This window comes from Rana temporaria, chromosome 10, assembly GCF_905171775.1.
Source record: "Rana temporaria chromosome 10, aRanTem1.1, whole genome shotgun sequence".
Classification (NCBI taxonomy): domain Eukaryota; kingdom Metazoa; phylum Chordata; class Amphibia; order Anura; family Ranidae; genus Rana; species Rana temporaria.
Genome location: NC_053498.1, coordinates 21,957,568 through 21,981,752, shown reverse-complemented (window position 1 = coordinate 21,981,752; position 24,185 = coordinate 21,957,568). Strand labels below are relative to the sequence as shown.

The 24,185-nt window shown below is 42.1% G+C and overlaps 1 protein-coding gene across 1 annotated transcript; it reads right to left on the bottom strand.

Moving 5' to 3' along the window:
* Positions 1 to 1,877: 1,877 nt before the first annotated feature.
* Positions 1,878 to 20,184, bottom strand: LOC120916416. Its single transcript, XM_040327376.1, has 5 exons — positions 20,030 to 20,184; positions 14,208 to 14,327; positions 8,232 to 8,390; positions 6,614 to 6,765; positions 1,878 to 2,153 (listed from the first exon to the last, which is right to left on the bottom strand). Exons 1-5 carry the CDS (start codon positions 20,076 to 20,078, stop codon positions 2,016 to 2,018), a joined length of 618 nt encoding a protein of 205 aa, XP_040183310.1. The 5' UTR covers positions 20,079 to 20,184; the 3' UTR covers positions 1,878 to 2,015.
* Positions 20,185 to 24,185: the final 4,001 nt, after the last annotated feature.

The following is a 24,185-nucleotide window of genomic DNA, read 5'->3' as shown; positions in this document are numbered from 1 at the left end:
TTGGCCAGTTGTCTGACCCATGACAAGGGCAGTTTCTGTCACATGTGTGCAACTTTGCTGGTGATTACTGAAGCCTGTTGAACAAACCTCCTAGAAAATTGGACCCGCGTTGATGGTTAAAGTCACAATGTTCTTTTGGAAATGAACACTTGCTCTCAATGTGCCAAGCTTCAAACAAATGTCTCAATTTTATTCCACCGAAACTCACATCCCTGATGTTGGTTCCTTTCCATTGTTTACAAAGATAAACAATAATTTCAGACTTCTCTATTTGTGCAGAAGCTTCTGTGGAGACTTCCAAGAAAACGTTGCATCACCAGAAAATATACTTTTCTGCATAGTGTTTATCTTCTGACATTTTCTTCAGGGGATTATAAAATTTGCTTAGATTTTGCCCAGGGCTCCTAAAGTGTTCTACTGTCAAAGAACGTCACTGTTTCTTGACTTGTCATGAGATCTTTGGATCTTTCAAAATTAGTTCATTTCACCCCTTCTGCTCCAATTTAGATGGCCAAGCCAATGTTCCCTTTTGCATACAAGTGCTAATAATCTAAAAATTACAGACTTTCAAAATTACAGAATTTCTGAAGCTGAACATGCCCTTTGCTCATTCACACTGTATCATATTTGCCAATGTCAATCTCCCACACGGGTAGCCTTATTCCTCAATCAGGGAGTTGAGCGAGATTGAGTAATGTAATTTTACCAATCAAAATACAGAAACATTTCGCTATTATGACTTAATGCTTTGTAATTAATAGGGAGAGTGAGATTAAAGATGTTTTGGGTTTTTTTAAACATGCAGTGGGCTTTAAGTTGCTTTAGAGAGTTATGGAAGATCAGTGGCGGCTGGTGAAGTTTTTGGGTGGAGGGGTTCCAGACCCCGCCCATCCTTTTTGACCCCTCCCATTTCATATAAGCCTCACCCCTTATAGAATCCACCCACTCCGTTCCCTGTATTCCACCCATAGTGTCAGGAGTTAAATAGGTCAGCATCCCAGATAGGGTATATAGGTCAGCACAGATAGGGTATATAGGTCAGCACAGATAGGGTATATAGGTCAGCATCCCAGATAAGGTATACATACCAGCATCACAGGCAGTGGCAGGTGGTGCTAAAAAAAAGGCATTCAGAAACGATGCAGTATGGCCTTCTAGACACCTGCAAAAACAACCTCATTATAGATTGTTTTTTTGGAGAAGCATCAGGGACCCCCACTCATATGACATAGGCCTAGAGTTGCTTTTGACTCCTTTATGGTGTTCCTTCTGTTAGTTTATGCTTTGGGTAATTAAAACCTCACAGGAGTTCTAATTAATCTCCACTCCATGCAAAGCTAAAACAACATGTTTCAGCTTTATAAAAATGGAGACTCTTGCACTCCCAACCCAACCGAAGTGTAGAAGTGTAGACACCCCACTGATGCATTTCACCCCACCCACTGGGGCTTAGTAATAGAGGGCTCTATCACTAAGCCCCAGTGGGCGGCACAAAATGTGTCAGGGGTCGTGGTTTGCACGGTTGCTGGTTGAGGTCGTCTAGCATCGACATTTACACTCCGGTTGGGTTGGGAGTGCAGCGTTCTCCATGTTTATAGATTCTATTACCGCTGGATCAGTGAGCCTGCAGCCCTATTCCTGAGGATTAGAGGGATTGAAATCTTGCTTATCGTTTCAAGTTTAATTTCAGGTCACATGTTTTGGCTTTACATTTTATTCTCTAGTGTTTGAGATTTTTTACCTTCACTGAGGCGCACCCATTGTACAGCGAGTTATCTTACTGTGCGCATGTACTCCATATGCAATATTGAGCATAAACGTGAAAAATAAAGAGTTCAGGATTTTATTAAGATGTATTAAGCACATGGACCTTCTACTTTTTAGTGATGGCTAGATTTAATTGACAGAGATTTTATGGCAAAGCTTATTTTTAATACATCTCTTTTACAGGTTTCTATGCAATATTAATGATGCAGGTTCTAATGTGCATTTCTTGTATAGTTATATATCACATTCTATTCTTTTTTTATTGCAGGTGTACACTTCATATGATCTCTCTGCAGTTCCTTGCTTCCAGGTACACCTGAATATCCAATTTCACAACCACCGGTGGTCAAGCATCCTTTAATTGACATGTTGATTGGTTTTCCATCTGCAAATCAAATTTCAAATATTGAAATAACGTTTTATTTTCCATAATACCTAAAGTATGAATAAACCTGAGTAATAATAAACTCAGATGGCAACTTTTATAACTTACAAGATAATGATTACTATAATGTTTATCATTTATAATTTGTAATAGCTCATTCCCTATTTTCTTTGCCTCTTTTTTCTGTCTTTGGAAATCTGTGACAAAATTCAGAAGGAAAACTAGCAAAAATGCAGAAGATCTCAAAGCGGAGCTCCACCCAAAAGGGGAAGCTCCGCTTATCTGCCCCCCCCCTGCCACATTTGGCACCTTTTCGGGGGGGGGCGGACGTGTACCTGGTTTTGATGCAGCAAGATCACCCGGAAGTGCGGCCCCCTCCTCCTTTTCATGCCTCCGGGTCATTCACAAAGCACAGAGCACTTCTTGCATGCACAGTATGGAACCGGCTGTTAAGCCAGAAAGGCTTCACTCCCAGGTTCACTTACAGTCAATGGCGGCGGCCTAAGGAAACATCGGCTGGGGTGCCGACATCGCTGGATTCCAGTACAGGTAAGTGTCCTAACCTTGAACAGCAGATACAGAATTTCTTTCCAAAGAAGCATGGAATTCTTCTTTAAGTGTAATCAGAAGACCCTTTATAATATAGAAATCGATTTATTTTTTGAATAGGAAGCCAAATGAACCTGCATTTGGTTCAAGTTAGGTTTAGCGAACGTTACCTTCACCTGAAGTGATAAAGTATAAGTTTATCAGATGGACATGACCCTCTACCTTATTCAGGAGCCACTCATCCCCCTGAAGAGACCCTAAGGTCGAAACACGTCGGGGTCTACATACAGTTTGATTATATAATGTAATGCTGTATAAATCACGTGGCTGCCTTGCTGTATTATGGAATTTGTACTGTATCTCTACTACCAGAATTTATATTTATATTTTAGTGATAACGTGTATCCCAATATATTTCAATAAAAGATTTCTATACAATTATTTTTCTTGGATTCATATAATTTGCTGCATTAAAACCCCTTAGGGGAACTTCCCATTAGTACCTAATACATTTTGGAGAGCATCTCTGAACATCAATTTTCAAGTCTTGCCACAGAGTCTCAATTGTATTTAGGTCTGGACTTTCACTGGGCTATTCTAACACATGAATACTGTGGCCCAGATTCTGAAAGGGCTTACGACGGCGCAACGCCATTTGCGCCATCGTACGTCCTAATCTGGGCCGTCGTATCTATGCGACTGATTCTTAGAATCAGTTACGCATAGATATCCATTAGATCTGACAGGCGTAAGGCTCTTACGCTGTCAGATCTTAAATGCAATTTTTTTTCCGCCGCTAGGTGTCGCCTCCGTCATTTTCCCCGTCGTCTATGCAAACTAGCTATTTACACGAAATTCCCGAAGTGAAGTTATGACGTTTCCGTATCTGTTGTGACGCGTAAAGTTGCCCCTGCTATATGAGGGGCAACCAATGTTAAGTATGGCCGTCGTTCCCGCATCGAAATTTAAAAATTTACGTTATTTGCGCAAGTGGTCCGTTAATGGCGCTGGACGCCATTTACGTTAACGTCGAAGCCAATGATCCACACCCCCTACCCGGATCATTTGAATTAGGCGGGCTTGCGCCGGGGGATTTACGCTACGCCGCCGCAACTTTACAGGCAAGTGCTTTGTGAATCAAGCACTTGCCCGTAAAACTTGCGGTGGCGTAACGTAAATGAGATACGTCACGCCGCCAAATTTTTATGCAAATCTACCAGAATCTGCCCCTGTATGTTTTGATATAAGCCATTCCATTGTAGCTCTGGCTGTATGTTTAGGGCCGTTGTCCTGCTGGAAGGTGAACCTCCACCCCAGTCTCAAGTCTTTTGCAGACACTAATGCTGCGTACACACGATCGGACATTCCGACATCAAAACCGTGGATTTTTTTCCGACGGAATGTTGGCTCAAACTTGTCTTGCATACACACGGTCACACAAATGTTGTCGGAAATTCCGAACACCAAGAACGCAAACACGTACAACACTACGACGAGCCGAGAAAAATTAAGTTCAATGATTCCGAGCATGCGTAGGATTTTTGTGCGTCGGAATTGGCTACAGACGATCGGAATTTCCGACAAGAACTTTTGTTGTCGGAAAAATTGAGAACCAGTTCTCAAACATTTGTTGTCGGAAATTCCGACCATGTGTATGCGGCATAACAGCTTTTTTTTAGAAGCAACCGCCAGGACCCGGGAGGAGACCCGGGGGAGAGAAGCCGCCGAAGGCGCGACCTGGATGGGGTAAGTGCGGGGCTGGCAGGGCAATAAGCGGGCGACAGGCTAGCGAATCGGCGATCGATTGAGCAATGGAGGGGGAAAGCGGCGATCAATCGAGCGCCAGGGGTAGGGGGTGGTTGGCTGGCTAAGGGGGGGTGGTTGGTGCTTGCTGCCCCCCCCCCCCAAGAAAGTTGAACACCAGCCGTCACTGATTTACTGTATTTATTAGGCTTGATGAACATTGCAGAAGTTTGGTTGTCAAATCCAAACCCTAGTGAAGTCACAGATGCTGAATGTTAAAAATCTGTTTGGGCTACCTTCTAGGCTAATGGGGAAGAGATTATCAAACAAATACTGTACACGAAGGGCTGGGAAATACTCTGGGGGACATGCAGTAAATCAAAAATAAATACATTTGGTAGTGACCTTCTAAAGATAAAAATTGAGTTTATAACAGCTTTGGCTGCTTCCTTCATCTATACCAGACCCTTCTGGAATAAAAGCTGGACCTCTCTCCCATAACTTTCTGTTTCGGGGGCAGTGGTCGTCAGGAAGAATAAAGAGGATGAGTACCCAAATGGACATAGAGGTCAATGAAAGTTCAACAGGCATTCCAATCCTCTCCTACTCTATCCAAAACAAAAAATCCTATACATACATTTTAATATGGCACTATGGATATGGCAGATAAAGTAGAAATAAGCCCTTATAGTTTTTAGCCAAAAATGTTGACCACGGTTAAATAAACATTCCCCAGTTAAAATTATTATCCCAGCAGTTTACACATTTCAGTGCTGCTGGCTACTTTTCTCTCAGTGCTGCTGGCTACTGTCCCCTCTGTGTTGCTGGCTATTGTTCACTTGGTGCTGCTGGATACTGTTCTCTAGGTGCTGCTGGATACTGTTCTCTCAGTGCTGCTGGCTACCGTTCTTTTGGCGCTGCTGAATACTATACTCTCAGTGCTGCTGGATACTGTTCTCTCAAGGCTGTTGGTTACTGTTCTCTCAATGTTGCTGGCTATTGTTCCCTCTGTGCTGCTGGCTACTGTTCTCTTGGTGCTGCTGGCTACTGTTCTCTCTCGGTGCTACTGGCTACCATTCTTTTGGTGCTGTTGAACAACGTACTATCAGTGCTGCTGGATACTGTTCTCTCAAGGCTGTTGGCTACTGTTCTCTCAAGGCTGCTGGCTACTGTTCTCTTGGTGTTGCTGGCTACTGTTCTCTCAGTGCTACTGGCTACTGTTCTCTCAGTGCTGCTGGCTACTGTTCTCTCTGTGCTGCTGCTGCTGCTACTGTTCTCTCAAGGCTGATGGCTGCTGATCTCTCAGTGCTGCTGGCTACTGTTCTCTCTGTGCTGCTGCTACTGTTCTCTCAAGGCTGATGGCTGCTGATCTCTCAGTGCTGCTGGCTACTGTTCTCTCTGTGCTGCTGGATACTGTTCTCTCTGTACTGCTGCTGCTACTTTTCTCTCAAGGCTGATGGCTCCTGATCTCTCAGTGCTGCTGGCTACTGTTCTCTCAGTGCTACTGGCTACTGTTCTCTCATGCTGCTGGATAATGTTCACTTGGTGCTGCTGGCTACTGTTCATTCGGTGCTTCTGGCTACTGTTCTCTCAGTGCTGCTGGCTACTGTTCTCTTAATGCTGCTGGCTAATGTTCTTTTGGTGCTGCTGGCTACTGTTTTTTCAGGGCTGCTGTCTACTGTTCTCACGGTGCTGCTGGATACTGTTCTCTCAGTGATACTGACTACTGTTCTCTCTGTGCTGCTTGCTACCTTTCAATCAGTGATACTGGCTACAGTTCTCTCGGTGCTGCTTGCTACTGTTCTCTCAGTGCTGCTTCCTTCAGTCCTGATCGGTAAGAATTAACTATGAACAGTGCAGAAGGGAGGGGAGAGGAGGAGGGAGTAGCAGGGCAGTGCCTTGCCATCTTATGCTATAGGGCTGTGTGTTTCTATTGATGCCCACAGTATAGGGAGACACAACTCTAGTCCCAACAAGCGAAAGGAGTCCATCCAAAACAGGAAACCTGGGGGAGCGGTCATGGCACCAACTTAGACTGTGACAAAGGCAAGGATTAAAAGATAAAGAAGCTGCACACTCAGTAAATTATTATATCAGCTGCTGGAAGTGCATAAAAACGGAGGATTTAAAATGATTTTAAGGAAACATCGATAGGAATAGATACTTAGCAGACAGCATAAGAAATGCGCCATAATCAAAACATTCCTTTTCTAATCCAAGGCAGTCCACATATCCTGTGCTCTCGCAACCTGAGGCGGAATCAGTGCTGAAGCAGCTTGGACACTGATAGTTGTTTGGTGTTAACTGAGTGTCACAAATGTCTAGAGCAAAAAAATGGAAAATAATCAATAAACTATTCGTAATAAAGGGTCTGAGACATTCATTCAAGCGAAACAAAATATCACCACATGGTAATTCCTGCTTCATCATCTCCATCTAGTGGACATAATGTTCATATTGCATAATTTCAGAAATCTATCTGTATATTTCATATTGGCCACTAGATGGAGCTGATGATACAGGAATTAATCTATTACAAAATGTGATGAAGTTTTGTTTAGCTTGCATGAATTTTTCTGGAGGAGCATTTTATAAATACACCACATTAAAGTGAATAAGGGTTATTTTTTTGTTGTATTAACCACTTAAGACCCGGACCATTATTAGACCTTGCCCCTTTTTGAGATTCTGCACTGTGTCGCTTTAACTGACAATTGCGCGGTCGTGCGACGTGGCTCCCAAACAAAATTTACATCCTTTTTTTCCCACAAATAGAGCTTTCTTTTGGTGGTATTTGGTCACCTCTGCGGTTTTTATTTTTTGCGTTATAACCAAAAATACAGCGACAATTTTGAAAAAAATTCAATATTTTTTACTTTTTGCTATAATAAATTTTCCCAAAAAAGATATTAAAAAAAATGTTTCCCTCAGTTTTCGTTTTCTTCTACCTATTTATGGTAAAAAAAAAAAATCGTAATAAGCGTTTATCGATTGGTTTGCGCAAAATTTATAGCGTTTACACAATAGGGGATAGTTTTATGGAATTTTTATTAATAATTATTTTTCTTACTACTAATGGCGGCGATCAGCAATTTTTTTCATGACTGCGAGATCAGACAATTTTGACACATTTTTGGGAACATTGTAATTTTCACAGCGAAAAGTGCTATAAAAATGCACTAATTACTGTGAAAATGACAATTGCAGTTTAGCAGTTAACCACTAGGGGGCGCTGAAGGTGTTAAGTGTGACCTCATATGTGTTTCTAACTGTAGGGGGCGGAGCTGGATGTGTGACATCAGTGATTGTCTTTCCCTATATCAGGGAACAGACGATCACTGACATTGACACAATGAAGAACGGGGAAGGTGTGTTTACACTCACCTCTCCCCGTTCTTCAGCTCCGGTAACCGATCGCGGGACACCGGTGGCGATCGGGTCCGCGGATCTCGGGGGCGCGGTCACGGAGCTTCGGACCCCAAATGAATTGCGCTCCTGGCCCCTCCCCTCTATCCAGTGCCCCCCTGGGAAGCCGCTTCCAGTGATCGCACCCGAGCCCGCTGCTGTGTCCATTTACATAGACAGCAGGACTTAGCCCCGCCCCCTGCTCCCTTATCACTGGCTTTGATTGACAGCGCTGGGAGACAATCTTCCATTTAGAATTTTTGACCATCCCTCTGACTTTATCTGCATATTTGGTTTGGGCAAGTATGTCACAAAGTAACTATTATATTACATTTTTATAAAAAATAAAACAAAAATCACAGATATGGATTCAGAAACTCACCCTTATAGTTATAGTTTAGGTTTTCATTACTGCTATTTCCTTCCCCACATTGACCGGTCACTCGGACAAGGAAGTTATCGTTGGTTGTTACAGAAAAGCAATTACCACATAATAGTGGCACAGAACAGCCTTTCTGTATTGAAGGATATTCATCTTTACCTGATGGAATAAAAAAAAAACCATAATATTGTATTTAAATCCCAAAACAAATATATATGTGTGTGTGTATATATATATATATATATATATATATATATATATATATATATACACACACTATATTATCCCAAGTATTGGGACGCCTGCCTTTACACGCACATGAACTTTAATGGCCTCCCCGTCTTAGTCCGTAGGGTTCAATATTGAGTTGGCCCACCCTTTGCAGCTATAACAGCTTCAACTCTTCTGGGAAGGCTGTCCACAAGGTTTAGTAGTGTGTCTATGGGAATGTTTGACCGTTCTTCCAGAAATGCATTTGTGTGGTCAGGCACTGATTGAACAAAGAAGGTTTGGCTCGATGTCTCCGCTCTAATTCATCCCAAAAGTGTTCTATTGGGTTGAACAGAAAGGGGCCATCCGCAAACTGTTTCCAAAAAGTTGGAAGCATGAAATTGGTGGAGGGAGGATTATGGTGTGGAGTTGTTTTTCAGGGGTTGGGCTTTGCTCCTTAGTTTAAGGCAGTGTTTCTCAATTCCAGTCCTCAGGCCCCCCCAACAGGTCGGGTTTTCAGGATTTCCCTCAGATGAAAAGGCTGTGGTGATTACTAAGGCAGTGAAACTGATCAAATCACATGTGCAAAATAATGGAAATCCTGAAAACCTGACCTGTTGGGGGGGCCTGAGGACTGGAATTGAGAAACACTGGTTTAAGGTGACCAGATTTTTAAAACGAAACCTCACAGCCTGTTAAGTCTTCCTCTACTGGGTGGGGAGCGGAGGAGGATCACTCCGCCAGGGAAGGCAAGGAGATAAGCAGGCAGGCAGCTGGCCGGGATTTAAGCCAAGGCAGGAGAACATGCGAGCGGAGCTGAATGGGCATGCACCCGAAACTGAAGAAATATTCCCTCCACTCCGACCAGCACATGATCATCAGAAAGGGGCACAGATAATGGAAAAAATACACCCCCCTAAGCTAGTAAGAGCGGCGGAGCGGGAGTGTGCAATTCAGAATTATTATTGTTTTATTCTGCACTGGCTGTCTTTGAAATTGCCCCAGCCCTGTTCAAATCCAATCCTGGGGCAAAACTGGGGACAGTGTCCTCAATCCGGGGACTGTCCCTGGAAACCGGGATGTCTGCTCATCCTTCCTTAGTTCCAGTGATGGGAACTCTTATGCCACGTACACACGATCGGTTCATCCGATGAAAAAGGACCGATGGATTTTTTCATCAAATATCCGATGAAGCTGATTTTCATCAGTCTTGCCTACACACCATCAGTTAAAAATCCGATCGTGTCCAACGCGGTGACGTAAAACACAACGACGTGCAGAGAAAAATGAAGTTAAATGCTTCCGAGCATGCGTCGACTTGATTCTGAGCATGTGTGGATTTTTCACCGATGGGCAAAAAAAAAACATGGGGCCCACAAACGATCAGTTTTTATCAGACGACCTGATCGTGTATACAGGGCATCAAGGCGTCATTTTGGGGATGGCACCAGGGGTCAAGTCCTGGGGAAAAAAGTGTGGGAACTCCCACCCAAGATCCACTCCCCCCACCAAAAAAATAAATAAAAATTATACCCTCATATGCATAATTACTAAAACGCATGTTTTTTTTTTTAAGCAACTTCTTTCTAAATCCCGCAATAACTCGCGGCAGATCTCCGCAAAGTCTCCTGGGAACAATGACAAAAGCTCCCAGGAGACATTGCGGCATTGAGGAAGTGACGGAATACCCGCACACTACCTGATGAATCCATATACAGGAAGCGGCCAGTAACAAAGGATTACTAAGGTTCGCCTGCCCCTGACAGTGACTCGAGCTGGGCATCGCCGCTTAGTGAAGGATTGGCTCGGGCGGCTCGGCTGCTCTAGTCCTGCAAAGGGAACTGCGTTCCTGCTGTGAAAAAAGTGCAGGAACTCCGTTCCCACGAGTTCCTGCAGGACTTGAGCCCTGGATGGCACCTTCCTGTTCCAACATGACTCCGCACCAGTGCACAAAGCAAGGTCCATAAAGACATGGATGAGTGAGTTTAGGGTGGAGGAACTTGACTGGCCTACACCCGATAGAACACCTTTGGGATGAATTAGAGAGGAGACTGCGGGCCAGGCCTTCTTGTCCAATCAGTGCTTGACCTCACAAAGGTGCTTCTGGAAGAATGGTCAAACATTCCCATAAACACCCTCCTAAACCTTGTGGACAGTCTTGCCAGAAGAGTTGAAGCTGTTATAGATGTACAGGGTGGGCCGACTTAATATTATACCCTACAGACTTTTGCCCTGTACACATGAGCTGATAGGTATTATCTCTCTTTCAGACCACGCCACCACAGCTGTCTCCATAAGATTCGAGCCTCCCGAACAATCAACCTTTAACTGGAGACTCAATGCTTCACTCCTGACTGACCAAACTGTAAAAGACGAAAACCATGACACAATGAACAAATATTTTAGAACCAATGTAGACGCTGATACCAATCCTTTAAATAATTGGGAGGCTCACAAAAGCGTTATAAGAGGGGAACTCATGAAATGGGGCGCTAGGAAAAAAACTCGAGACTATACAATTTCCTAGAACAACATAAACCTCCACATCTGTCAACCATGAAACAGGAAACAATTTATAAGTTCCTACAAGATAGCAAAATCCCTTCACTCACTGAAGAAGATGCTATTAAACTAGAAGGACCAATATCCACCAATGAACTATTGGAAGCCATCAAATACCTAAAAACAGGGAAAAGCCCAGGACCAGATGGTTTCACTTTGCAATATTACAAAACCTATACACATTTACTTGTTAAACCCCTCTTATCTGCATTTAATTTTCTAGCAAAAAAAAAACAATACTCTGACTCCTTTCTCATGGCCCATATCGCGGTAATACCCAAACCTGATAAGGACCATACGGATTGTGTAAACTATAGACCCATCTCCCTACTGAATACTGAATTGAAGCTCCTAGCCAAAATACTAGCCAACAGATTGAAACCCCTTCTATCAAAGATTATAGGACCAGAACAAGTAGGATTCATGCCAGGTAGGGAAGCCCTAGATAATATTACTAAAGCACTAAACCTAATTCACTTCACCCCAAATTCTATTACAAAAGGCCTTTTGCTTTCTCCTGATGCCGAGAAGGCTTTTGATAGGGTCTCCTGGGATTACATGATGACCACATGCTCCCATATTGGATTAAATGATAATATGTTATCATGGATCTCAGCTCTCTATCAAAACCCCCAGGCTAAAATTGAAGTCAACAACATTTTTTCTGATCCTATTAAAATCCCGAATGGTACACGCCAGGGATGCCCCCTCTCCCCTCTTCATTATATCTTTGGAACCCCTAATAAGAAAAGTAAATCTAACTGAGGACATACATGGATTCAAGGTGGGGAAGAGAGAGTATAAAATAGCCGCTTACGCAGATGATCTCTTATTTTTCTTAACACAACCTCATATCTCTATTCCCAATCTTAAAAAAATCTTTGAAACCTTTGGATTTATCTCCAACTTCAAAATTAACCAATCTAAGTCTGAAGCCCTAAATATCAACCAACCCACCAAGCCAACTGAAGCTATTAAAGGACAACTATAATTATAAGTGGGAGCAAAACACACTGAAATATCTAGGAATAAATTTGACCAACAATTTAGACACATTCTACCACAACAATTACAAACCACTACTATCCTCGTTGATTAGAGATCTTCAAAAATGGTCCTCCAAAACCTTTTCGTGGTTTGGCAGAGCTTCAATTCTGAAAATGACAATTCTTCCGAGATTACTCTATCTCTTTAACGCCCTTCCCATTAGAATTCTTGAGGTATTTTTTACTAGTCTTCTCAGAGCATCTTCTAGCCTATTCCCGGTTAAACCATGCTCAGCATATGGATGATATAAATCATAAAGAAAAATGGGAAAGTGATTTAAAAACTAAGATATTGGTAAAACAATGGGAAAAGGCATGAAAAGGCATGTATTATGACTCACAAGGGCTCTTTGAGCTCCAAATATCAAGAGATTTCTTACAAAATTCTTGCCCAGTGGTACATTACATCTCAGAGAGCCAGGAGGTGGTCCCTCACAACCTCAGACTCTTGCTGGTGTTGTGGTAACGAAACTGCCACCTTCCTTCACATATGTTAGGAATGCCCACTAATTCTTGAGTACTGGGATGAGGTTAGAAAATGGATTAAATTCATCACAGAAACCAAATTAGAACTTACCGCAGCTGCCTGCTTGATTACCATAAGCAAATACAAGAAGTCCCTTACCAGACATATTTTATTAGCAGCTAAAACACTTATCCCCCTTCACTGGAAGACCACACATATGTCCAAATTCAGTGATTGGTTAGATAGAGTGAACTACATTTACAAAATGAAGGAAATTGCTGCCATGAAAAAGGAGAATAGAACGAATTTTAACGAAACCTGGCATCCATGGTTGTTATTCTTCTACTCCCCGGAATTCCAACTACTCATTACCTGCCAAATCATGAGGTTACACTGAACATGTACCAAGGAAGGATAATGTGTTAATGTTATCTCATGCTGTGCAACCTATAGACTGTTGTTATATCACCTCTACCTTAACCTCTGGGCTCCATCCACTATGCTTCTACCCCCCCCCCTTCAACTTCCCTCCCTACCCCAATACCTTCCCTTTCCCCATTTCTTTCTTATAATATTTCTATAGCATATATATGCCCCATGTAATGTCTACTCATTCATCTGACAATGTAATTTGTTTGTATTTTATGTAATGTGACAACTGTTAGTCATAGATGTATGATCCTGTATTGCATCTGTCTTATTATATGTTTTGTAATAAGCTTTAATAAAACCTTTGTGGAAAAAAAAAAGAATGGAGAGGTACGCACTGCAATATGCTTGAAGTCCAGTGTGAAGTTTCCACACTCTGTGTTGATTTGGGGAGCTGTGTCATCTGCTGGTGTTGGCCCACTGAACTTTATTAAGTCCAGGGTCACCGCAGCCGTCTACCAGGAGATTTTGGAGAACTTCATGCTTCCTTCCGCAGATGAGCTCTATGGGGATGCTGACTTCATTTACCAGCAGGACTTGGCACCTGCCCACACTGCCAAAAGCACCAAAACCTGGTTCATTGACTGTGGGATTACTGTGCTTGATTGGCCAGCAAACTCGCCTGACCTGAACCCCATAGAGAATCTATGGGGCATTGCCAAGAGAAAGATGAGAGACATGAGACCGAAAAATGCAGAAGAGCTGAAGGCCTCTTTTGAAGCATCCTGATCTTCCATAACACCTCAGCAGTGCCACAGGCTGATTGCTTCCACGCCACGCCGCACTGAGGCATTAATTGCTGCAAAGGAGCCCAAACCAAGTCCTGAGTACATATGCATGCTTCTACTTTTCAGAGGTCCGATATTGTTCTATGTACAATCCTTGTTTTATTTTCAGAGATTGTGGATTTGGGGTTTTCATGAGCTGTAAGCTATAATCATCACAAATATGACAAATCACGTCTTGAACTATCTTGCTTTGCTTGTAATGAGTCTATCTCATATATTAGTTTAACCTTTTAGGTTGCATTAGTGAAATAAACTAACTTTTGCCCAATATTAAAATTTCTCGAGTTTTACCTGTAAATACAATGGGCATTTATAGACTTGAAAGAATTCTAGAAACTTGAATTAAATTAAAAATACCCTATTTTTCCCTTGAAATACATCTTACCCCCCCCACACACACACACACACAAGGGAAGATGTGTCCATGTCTTCTATTGGCACTAGAGTGATGGCTGAAAAACGCAATCCCAATTACCGGCAAGGCTGTACTCCGACACCGTCATGCAACCTGATCCATCACATTGATGCTTTCTTTCATCACAGCATTTGTTTGAGCCAATATTCCAGCAAAAATTGCATGTGGTGGTCAGCTGGCCTGAAATAGGAAAAGGTGAGATACAGGGATTAATAACCTAGCTGGCAAAGCACAAAATGTAATCTTATGAAATAATTTTCAGGAACAGAAATGTATTTATGTATATGTGTAGTTTATCGCCCCCAATTATATTGATGGTTGGCATAGTCCCCCCCAGTTACATTGGTGGTCAGTTTAGTACTACTAGTTACATTGGTCCAGTGAAGTGTCTCTAGTTACGAAAGTGCAACCTGTCCATACTAGGCCAGGACCCAAGATGGATGCTGTCTAAATCCGGCGCCCCTCTTACACACCATCCAGGAGGACAACGTTTTTTTTACTGTTGAGCCTTCAATTCCAAGGATCCCATCTGTGTGCCTCAGTGGGTCTGGATTCTTTTTACACACAGGGGACTCCCCTTGAGGTTCCCCATGGCGTTTGGAATATTGATGTCCATTTCACATATAACCGAACTTGCCTTTGTTTGATGGGGATGTGAAGGGGAGCAACTCTCTATGGCTGCGCTGTGTTCTGTTTTTAAGCTACATGGAGTGGCTGCATATGTTCAACTGTAACAATTAGATTTGATATCTTACCTACCCCTGAGGAAGGAGTGTCTATAACAGACTCTGAAACGCGTCAAGTGAAGGATATCTTATGCATATCATCATTTTGCACAAGTTGTACTATCAGTTGCTATTGTAATGTATACTCCATGTTATTTGTTTTAACCGCTTCCGGACCAGCCCCTGCAGTTTTACTGCGGCAGGCTGGCCCCCCTGTGTGAGCCGTCGTAGCAGTACGCCTGTTCTTTAATGCACCTGCGGTGGCGCACACATGCCTGGACTTGATGCATTTCCCCATCGGTCACAATGACCGCCGGACATCCGCGATTGCTCATTACAGAGCGAGAACGGGGATGTGTGTGCCCCGTTCTCTGAGGGGCGAGGAAACTGATTGTGTGTTCATACAATGTATGAACAGTCATCAGTCTCTTCCCCTAGTCACTCCCCTCTCCCCTTCAGTTAGAACACACTATAGGAAACACATTTAACCCCTTGATCGCCCCCTAGCGTTAACCCCTTCCCTGTCAGTGACATTTTTACAGTAATCAGTGTACATTTATAGCACTGATCTCTGTATAAATACCAATGGTCCCAAAAATGTGTCAAAAGTGTCCGATGTTTTCGCCATAAAGTCACAGACAGATAAAATTCGCAGATCGCCGCCATTACTAGTAAACAAAATATATAATAAAAATGCCATAAATCTATCCCCTATTTTGTAGACTCTATAACTTTTGTGCAAACCAATCAATATACGCTTATTGCAATTTTTTTACCAAAAATATGTAGAAGAATATGTATCGGCCTAAACTGAGGAAAAATATTGATTACTGGACCAGTCCCCTGCCAGTACCATGTGACTGCTGTAACCAATCACAGCAGGTCATATGACAGTTGTAAACAATGGAAGGCTTCTTTTCAAGCCATCCATTGTGTACAATTGTGTTTCTAGCTGTTATTGGTCACAGTGATCACATTGTATAGACTGGGCCAATCATGGCCCAGCTGTGCCATGTAATCAGCTTTGGCCAATCACAGCTAATCACAACAAAACAAAAAAGACACTGCAGTCTGCTCACATAATTTGTAATTAAAATATATTTGCCATTCTGAAGCTTCCCTTCAACCACTTTGCATATTATTTTATGTATACTGTGATTCTGTACTTGCCAAATATGCTGCAGAAATCACCCTCCATTGAGTCTGGCTGCATCCATTTTAACTGTGGGCAGCTGAAGCTGGATTTACACAGACACAGAGAGACACCTCCAGCTCTGAAGCCCTAAAGCTCTCATTGGACTTCTTGTGACTCCCCCCCACCTCCATTCCTGGCAAACTCCCACAAGAGTGATAGAGAGAGAGCTGTGCATGATGTCATAAGCCAAGAAGTGGGCTGTATAAGGTATTTACTGGCAGAATAAAATATGTTTTACTATCCAAAGTTAAAACAACAAGGGCAGAAGATTTAATAGATGGAAAGATGAAAAAATTACTGACAGTCCACTTTAAATGCTTGCAAATGGCAATGAAATTCATTGCTATATGCAAACACAATGAGTAAAAAGAAAAAAAAATACTGATCACTTCATTAGGGTAGCAGAATGTAGTACATATTGCTCTGGTCAAAGTGTGTAAAAAAAATCATAAGTAAAAAAAGAAAAATGTAATAAAAAATATTTAAAAAAAAAACAATATATTATTATTACTTTTTGATTCTGAACTGTCACCAGTCAGTGTCCCTGATCACCGCCACACCAGTTATACGATGGCCCTGCACTGCACTGGTGATAGTATATATAAAATTATGACAAAAGATTAAACCTTCAAAAAACTCTTACTAAATACCTTGGACTGTCTACTTTGCAAAAAGGAGTCATTTTGGTGATATTTTTACTGTGCTGACATTTTTGGGCCTCAAGAAATTAGATTGTCTGTCAGTACATCAGGACTGATCAATTTCCAGATATATCCCATACAGTAGTTTGTGGACTCTATAACTTTCCTACAGACTAAATAATATACAGTACACTGATTTGGGTTATTTTCACCAAAGAAATGTAGCAGAATACGTTTTGGCCTAAATTCATGAAATTAATAATAATTTGCAAAATTTTATAACTATAAATATAGTAAAACCTTGGTTTGAGAGTAACTTGGTTTGAGAGCGTTTTGCAAGGCAAGCAACATTTTTTTAATACATTTTGACTTGATATACAAGTGATGTCTTGATATACAAGTAGCGTCACATCACAACTGAGAATAAAAGAGAAGAGAGACGTCTCTTATGCCTTGTACACACGATCGGATTTTACGTCGGGATAAACTCCGACGGATTTTTCCGATGGAATTCCGTTCAAGCTGTCTTACATACTGTACACACTGTCACACCAAATTCTGACCGTCAAGAACGCGGTGATGTACAAAACAACGACGAGCCGAGAAAAATTAAGTTCAATTCCTCCGAGCATGCGTCGACTTGATTCTGAGCATGCATGTTTTTTTCTCGGTCAGAATTCCCTACAGATGAAAGGAATTTCCGCTAGAATTTTTTTCCGGCAAAAAACGTCTGACTTTTTCCATCGGAAATTCAGATCATGTGTACAAGGTATAAGTGTAGCAATATGGTTACATTTAATGAAGTTACAACATTTAGCAACTCACAAGGTTGATGATTAAAAGAGGCACATCTCATTTCGGATTGGTTTACCAAAATTGGGCACATAGCCGAAATGGAAGAGCTTATTTCTCAATCCAAAGACTCGCCAAAGACCTTTTACGACATATGGGCATGCTGGTTATCTTTCAAGAGCTCCGTTGAATTTCATTCAATAAGGACTGCTTCTTTATAAGATTGTTTAATTTCTTTTTATTTCAATAGTTTTTTTATTTTTTTATTTTTTATTGATATTTTTCAAGATTGCTTAATTTCACCATCTCTGAACTCTCCTTCTTTTACTTTCTCGATAAGGGAGGTTTACCAGATGGGTTGCATACATTTTCCATCTCTTTTGAAATTTCCCCCCCCTTTTTCTTTTTTATTTATTTTATTTGTTTATTTTTATTTTATTTTTTCCTCTCTCCCCTCTTCCTCCCCTTCCCTTCTTCCGCTCCCCTCTCCTTGTTCTTTCCTTACATTTGTACTCGGATGACTTCTTGTAAATCTATTTAACAAACGATTTTGTCTTCTGAGTAATGTTTTGTATGATATGCATATTATACAATTTGTGCAAGTATCATTTTCTGTATTTACCTATGAAAATTCTCAATAAAATATTTGAAACAAAAAAAAAAAAAAAAGAGGCACATCTAAGCATGCCGGCATCCTGGACAGCTTTAACCCGGATCCCTGCATACTTGGATGTGTCTGTTTTAATCATCAACCATGTGAGTTGCTAAATTATGTACCTTTATTAAATGTAGCCATATTGCTACACTTAGGCCTCGTACACACGGCCGAGTTTCTCGGCAAAAACCAGCAAGAAACTTGCTGTTTTTTTTTTTTGCCGAGGAAACCGGTCGTGTGTACATTTTTCGACGAGGAAACTGTCAAGGAACTCGACGAGCCAAAAAGGCCTCGTACACACGACCGAGGAACTCGACGGGCGAAACACATCGTTTTGCTCGTCGAGTTCCTTGTTAGGCTGTCGAGGAACTCGACAAGCCAATTTTCTCCATTCCCGTCGAGGAAAAAGAGAACATGCTCTCTTTTTGGCTTGTCGAGTTCCTCGACAGTTTCCTCGTCACACGACCGGTTTCCTCTGCAAAAAAAAAAAACACAGCAAGTTTCTTGCTGTTTTTTGCCCAGAAACTCGGTCGTGTGTACGAGGCCAAAGAGAGCATGTTCTCTTTTTCCTCGACGGGAATGGAGAAAATTGGCTAACAAGGAACTCGACGAGCAAAACGATGTGTTTCGCCCGTCGAGTTCCTCGGTCGTATGTACGAGGCCTCAGAGGCTCCTCTCTTCTATTTTATACTCTGTAGCTCCTGATGGATTTTGCTTCTAATCCCCTTGTGGAGGCTTCCATTTGTGAATGGACATTTTATGGTTACACAACCACATTGCTATAATCTTTTTTTATGGACTATAAACTGAAGAACTTGGTTGTGGAACGAATCAATTGAGTTTCCATTATTTCTTATGGGGTAATTCGCTTTGGTATACAAGTGCTTTGGATTACAAGCATGTTTCTGGAATGACATATGGTCGCAATCCAAGATTTTACTGTACTACCAAAAGAAAGCTCTATTTGTGCAAACAAAATGGTAAAAATGTAGTTTAGGTACAGTGCTGCATGACCACGCAATCGTCATTCAAAATGTGACAGTGCTGAGGCCTCGTACAAACGACCGTTTTCCGCCAGAGCATTTTTGCCGAGGAAAACGATTGTGTGTATGTTTTTCGTCGAAAAAAACTGTCCTGGATCTTGACGTTCTCTTTTTTCTCGTCCCGAGTCTCAATTTCCTCGTCGTGTTTCTCGTCGGGCTGGTTTACGAAAACACGTTTGTGTGTATGCTTAGAAACCCGCGCATGCTCAGAATAAAGTATGAGATGGGAGCGCACCTTCGGTAAAAGTAGCGTTCGTAATGGAGATAGCACATTTGTCACGCTGTAACAGACTGAAAAGCACGAATCGTCTCTCACCAAACTTTTACTAACATGCGGTAACACGAGATTAGAAAAAGCAGCCCCAAGGGTGGAGCCAGTGGAATCAAACTTCCCCTTTATAGTGCCGTCGTACGTGTTGCACGTCACCACGTTTGAGAACGACGAGATTTTGTCTTGACAGTGTGTATGCAAAGAAAGCTTGACAAGATTCTCGACAAGCCTGTCAAGAAACTCGTCGAGGCAAACAACGTTTCTTTTACGACGAGATTCTCGGTCGTGTGTACAAGGCCTAAAAGCTGAAAAGTGGCCTGGCCAGGAAGGGGGTAAAAGAACCCAGCATTGAAGTGGTTACAAGGCAGCATAGCAAATAAGAGAAGTTTGCTGTTAGGGTCTACATATACTATAACTGGCTGCCTTTAGGGAGCATATGAGTAAGTGGAAGACTTAAACTGAATGCTTAATATAAAGCACAAGCACTAATGTGAAAGGATATTTTGCTTAGTATGTTGGCGCAAAATAAATAATAAAATACAATTTTAAGTATTCCTTACCTATAATTACCAAACAGCTTAAGATCAAAAAGATGAAGATGTTATTCATGGTTATAGAAGCCCTGGTGCAGGTTTGAAGGCTGATAGTTGAGTTTCTAGTGCGGTCTTGTAGTCACTTGTCTGCATCTAGCTTTGAGTGATGAGTTATGGTGACAAGAAAGATATTTATGCCAAGGTGCAAACAGTTCCTCTTCCGTTCAGCAGGAGTGCTGCTAGAGCCCATAGCAGAGAAGTAAAGAGAGTCATATGCTTGGGCGGGCATACACAGGTATATAATATATGTGTGTGTGTATGTGTGTATATGTATATATATATATATATATATATATATATATATATATATATATATATATATATATATATATATATATATATATATATATATATATATTTATATATTAATATTATATATAAAATATTGCTACATATCTGAGTGTGGATCTCCCTTTACATCAGGGTCCCCAGAGAGCCCCCAACTTACATAAGAGTCTGCAGAGAGCCTCCCTTCTTACATGAGGGTCCCCAGAAATACCCCCTTAAATCAGGGTCCCCAGAGATCACTCCCCCTTACATCAGGGTCCCCAGTGAGCCCCTTCCTTACATCAGGGTCTCCAGAGAGCACCAGGGCTCAGGAGTGCACTACATAAAGAATGCAGGGCTCAGGAGTGCGCTTCATAAAGAATGCAGAGCTCAACTGTGCTCATCTATGCAGCCTTATCAGTGCCCAGGATGCAGCCTTACCTGTGCCCAGGGATGCAGGCTCAACAGTGCTCAACACTGCACCCCCCACTGTAGTGCCCTCTGTCCCCTGCACCCCCACTGTAGTATCCTCTGTACCCCCCACTGTAGTGTCCCCTGCACCCCCATTGTAGTGTCCTCTGTCTCCTGCACCCCCACTGTAGTTTCCTCTGTCCCCTGCACCCGCCACTGTAGTTTCCTCTGTCTTCTGCACCCCCTGCCACTGTAGTGTCATCTGTCCCCTGCACCCCCACTGTAGTGTCCTCTGTCCCCTGAACCCCCAACATAGTGTTCTCTGTCCCCTGCCCCCCCCCTACTGTAGTGTCCCCTGAACACCCAACATAGTGTTCTCTGTCCCCTGAACCCCCCCCTGTAGTGTCCTCTGTCCCCTAAACCCCCCAACATAGTGTCCGCTGTCCCCTGCACCCCCACTATAGTGTCCTCTGTCCCCTGAACCCCCAACATAGTGTTCTCTGTCCCCTGCACCCCCCACTGTAGTGTCCTCTGTCCCCTAAACCCCCCAACATAGTGTCCGCTGTCCCCTGCACCCCCACTGTAGTGTCCTCTGTCCCCTAAACCCCATAAACACACACTGTGTAGGTAGAACTCTCCTACCTTACACAGGTGTACAGCAAGCAGAGCAGCAGAGATCGACATCACAGAGATCGAAGTAAACTTTTCACATTACCTGGCTGGTGATTGGTTGCTAGGATCACCTGGCAACCAATCACCTGCTGTTTAATGTAAAAAGTTAACTCCAGGAGTTCCCACACCCATCCAGCCCAGTGATACTGACCGCTTGCCGCTGTCCAATGAAGACAACAGTGGTGAAAATGTCAGTGGGCCGGGTGCCCAAATTCAGCGCTGGTGGGCATGGTAGCCACCCCCTAGCGATGCCAATGCCATTCAGTATTCTTGAAATTACGATCTTAAATATTCACACACCTGTGCAAATCCTGTGACAGAATAGATCCCAATAAAAAATTATCATGGCAGCCGAACAAAAGACAAGGCATGGAAAAACACCATATTCTGCCTCACCTAAATCAAAACCAAGGTCACCCATAGAGGATTCAGAAAAAGATTGAAGCAATATTTGTAGAAAGGAACACTTAATACACCAGAGTAAGGATGCCATGGGTAGATAAATCTAGAACAACATACTTAAAGAGGAGCTGAGAACTTTTATGCTTGCACGTGTAGTTAGGTGAAGGAAACTTCAAACAAGCTTAATAGTTCTGGCAAGGTAGCTCCCGTACAGCAAGGTTTCCCTAGAAGAGCACCCAACAGTAGCTCAAAGCATATAAATACAGAAAGGGCCGCCAGACCAAAACAAGATAAAAGAGTTCAAGATAAAAAATTAATTTAAAAATAAAAAAAAATTGGTAAAAATTATCATAAAAATACAGTCAACATTTTTCAAAGGCAACAACACTCCCCTTTCATTAGAGCTAAACCCAGGATAAAACTTGGGTGGACAGTGACTTCATATATATATACCATATTTGCCGGTGTATAAGGTGACCGGGCGTATAAGACAACCCCCTAATTTTACAGTTTTTTAAGATTTTTTGCCTGTACTCAGTGTATAAGACGACCCCCCTTCCGAGGCTTCCGACGCTTCATATTTCTTCCTTCTGGAGTCATATTCTTCTTCATTTTTGCTGGAGCCAATCACGGCGAGCGATGTATTCTATTAATAAATACAGAGCCTGCTTGGATTGGCAGAGGCTGAAACATCATTAGCCCACACCTCTCTGACTCTCAAAGCCAATCCGAGCAGACTACTGTATGTAGCCTGTTCGGATTGGCAGAGGTTGTTACTCCAATATGAGTAGGCTCTGTATTCATTTGAATACCTTGCTCACCGGTATTGGCAAAGCGGTATATACTGCATGTAGTCGAAGCTACATACAGTATTACCGCACATCCAGCAGGCACCCGAGCAGCTGACCTGGCATATAAGACGACTCCTGCTTTTTGGACAGTTTTTTTTAAGTGTAAAAGGTAGTCTTATACACCAGCAAATACAGTGTGTGTGTATATATATATATATATATATATATATATATATACAGTATATATACATATAGATAGATAGATAGATAGATAGATAGATAGATAGATAGATAGATAGATAGATAGATAGATAGATATGTATTAAAACCAGTAGTGATCTGTCCTCATTGAGAAACAAATTAACAGCAGTTATTGAGCAGTAACGGAAGCATTAGTGTAGTATCTTCTAGGGTGCTAGATGTAGATAGGTTTGTTGTTAGTGTAGGTAAAAATCAGTAGACATGTGCACAGAATTTTTTTTCGTTTTTTTCTGTTCTGTTTCGTATCGTTCCGTAGGTTCGTTTCCGTTCGTTTTTCGTAAGACGCACGTTTTCCTGTTCGTTCCCGTTCGTTTTTCGTACGACGAGATTTTTTCGTATTCAGGTCGTTTCGTATTTTCGTTACCGTTTTATTTTCGTACATGCGGGATGGTTCGTTATTCTGTTTACAGTAATTCATGTTCGTTACTTGTTAGACAATAATTTTCGTGAATTTTCGTCAATGATTTGCATTCTGTGTTTTGGATTCCTTTTTCTGTTCGTGTTTTCGGTCGTGTGTTCGTGTGACATCTGTGGCAAAAGATCTGCATTCTGTTGAATGCAAAATACGAACAGAAAAAAGGAATTCAAAATACAGAGTGCGGGTCTTTTGTTGTGGATGTCGTGTGAGCATACGACTGAGGGTGCGAACAGAGAAGGGATTCAAACAGGATACAGAATGCAAATCTTTTGTTGTGGATGTCGTGTGAACATACGGCTGAGGATACGAGCAGAGAGGGGATTCAAACAGGATACAGAATGCAAATCTTTTGTTATAGATGTCATTTTCAATCTTTTGCCGTTTTCGTTTTGTCGTATTTTCGTCAGATCGTTCGTTGGTATTTGCGGTTGTTCATTATGCGGCTCATTCGTAATCCTGTCGTTTTCGTATTTTGGTGCTTTCATTTTTTCGTATGTACACATTATTCTGCGGGTACGAAAATTAACATTTTCGTACGAAAATAACATTCGTACGAACGGGAATGCACATATCTAAAAATCAGTTTAGCTCAGGGATAAGCCTTAGATCTGGGTCAGGGTTTAGTGACTCAGAGCTGGGTGACTCATCCTAGCAGCTTCTCTGGTACCTCCCCATGTTCTCTGTGACATTGGAGAATGTTCTAAACACAGTGGGTGGAGGCCATGGAGGGGTTGTTTGGAATATTTATGAGGGCCTCCCCAGTAAAGGCCTGGCAGGAGGCAGCTCACTTCATAAATAGGTATGAGTCATGCCACCAGGGGCAGTTGGGTGAAGATGGGGGGGTTATCAGAAACCCATCCTGTGAAGCCATCCAGCCTGATCTGCAGTAACCCAACCTAAT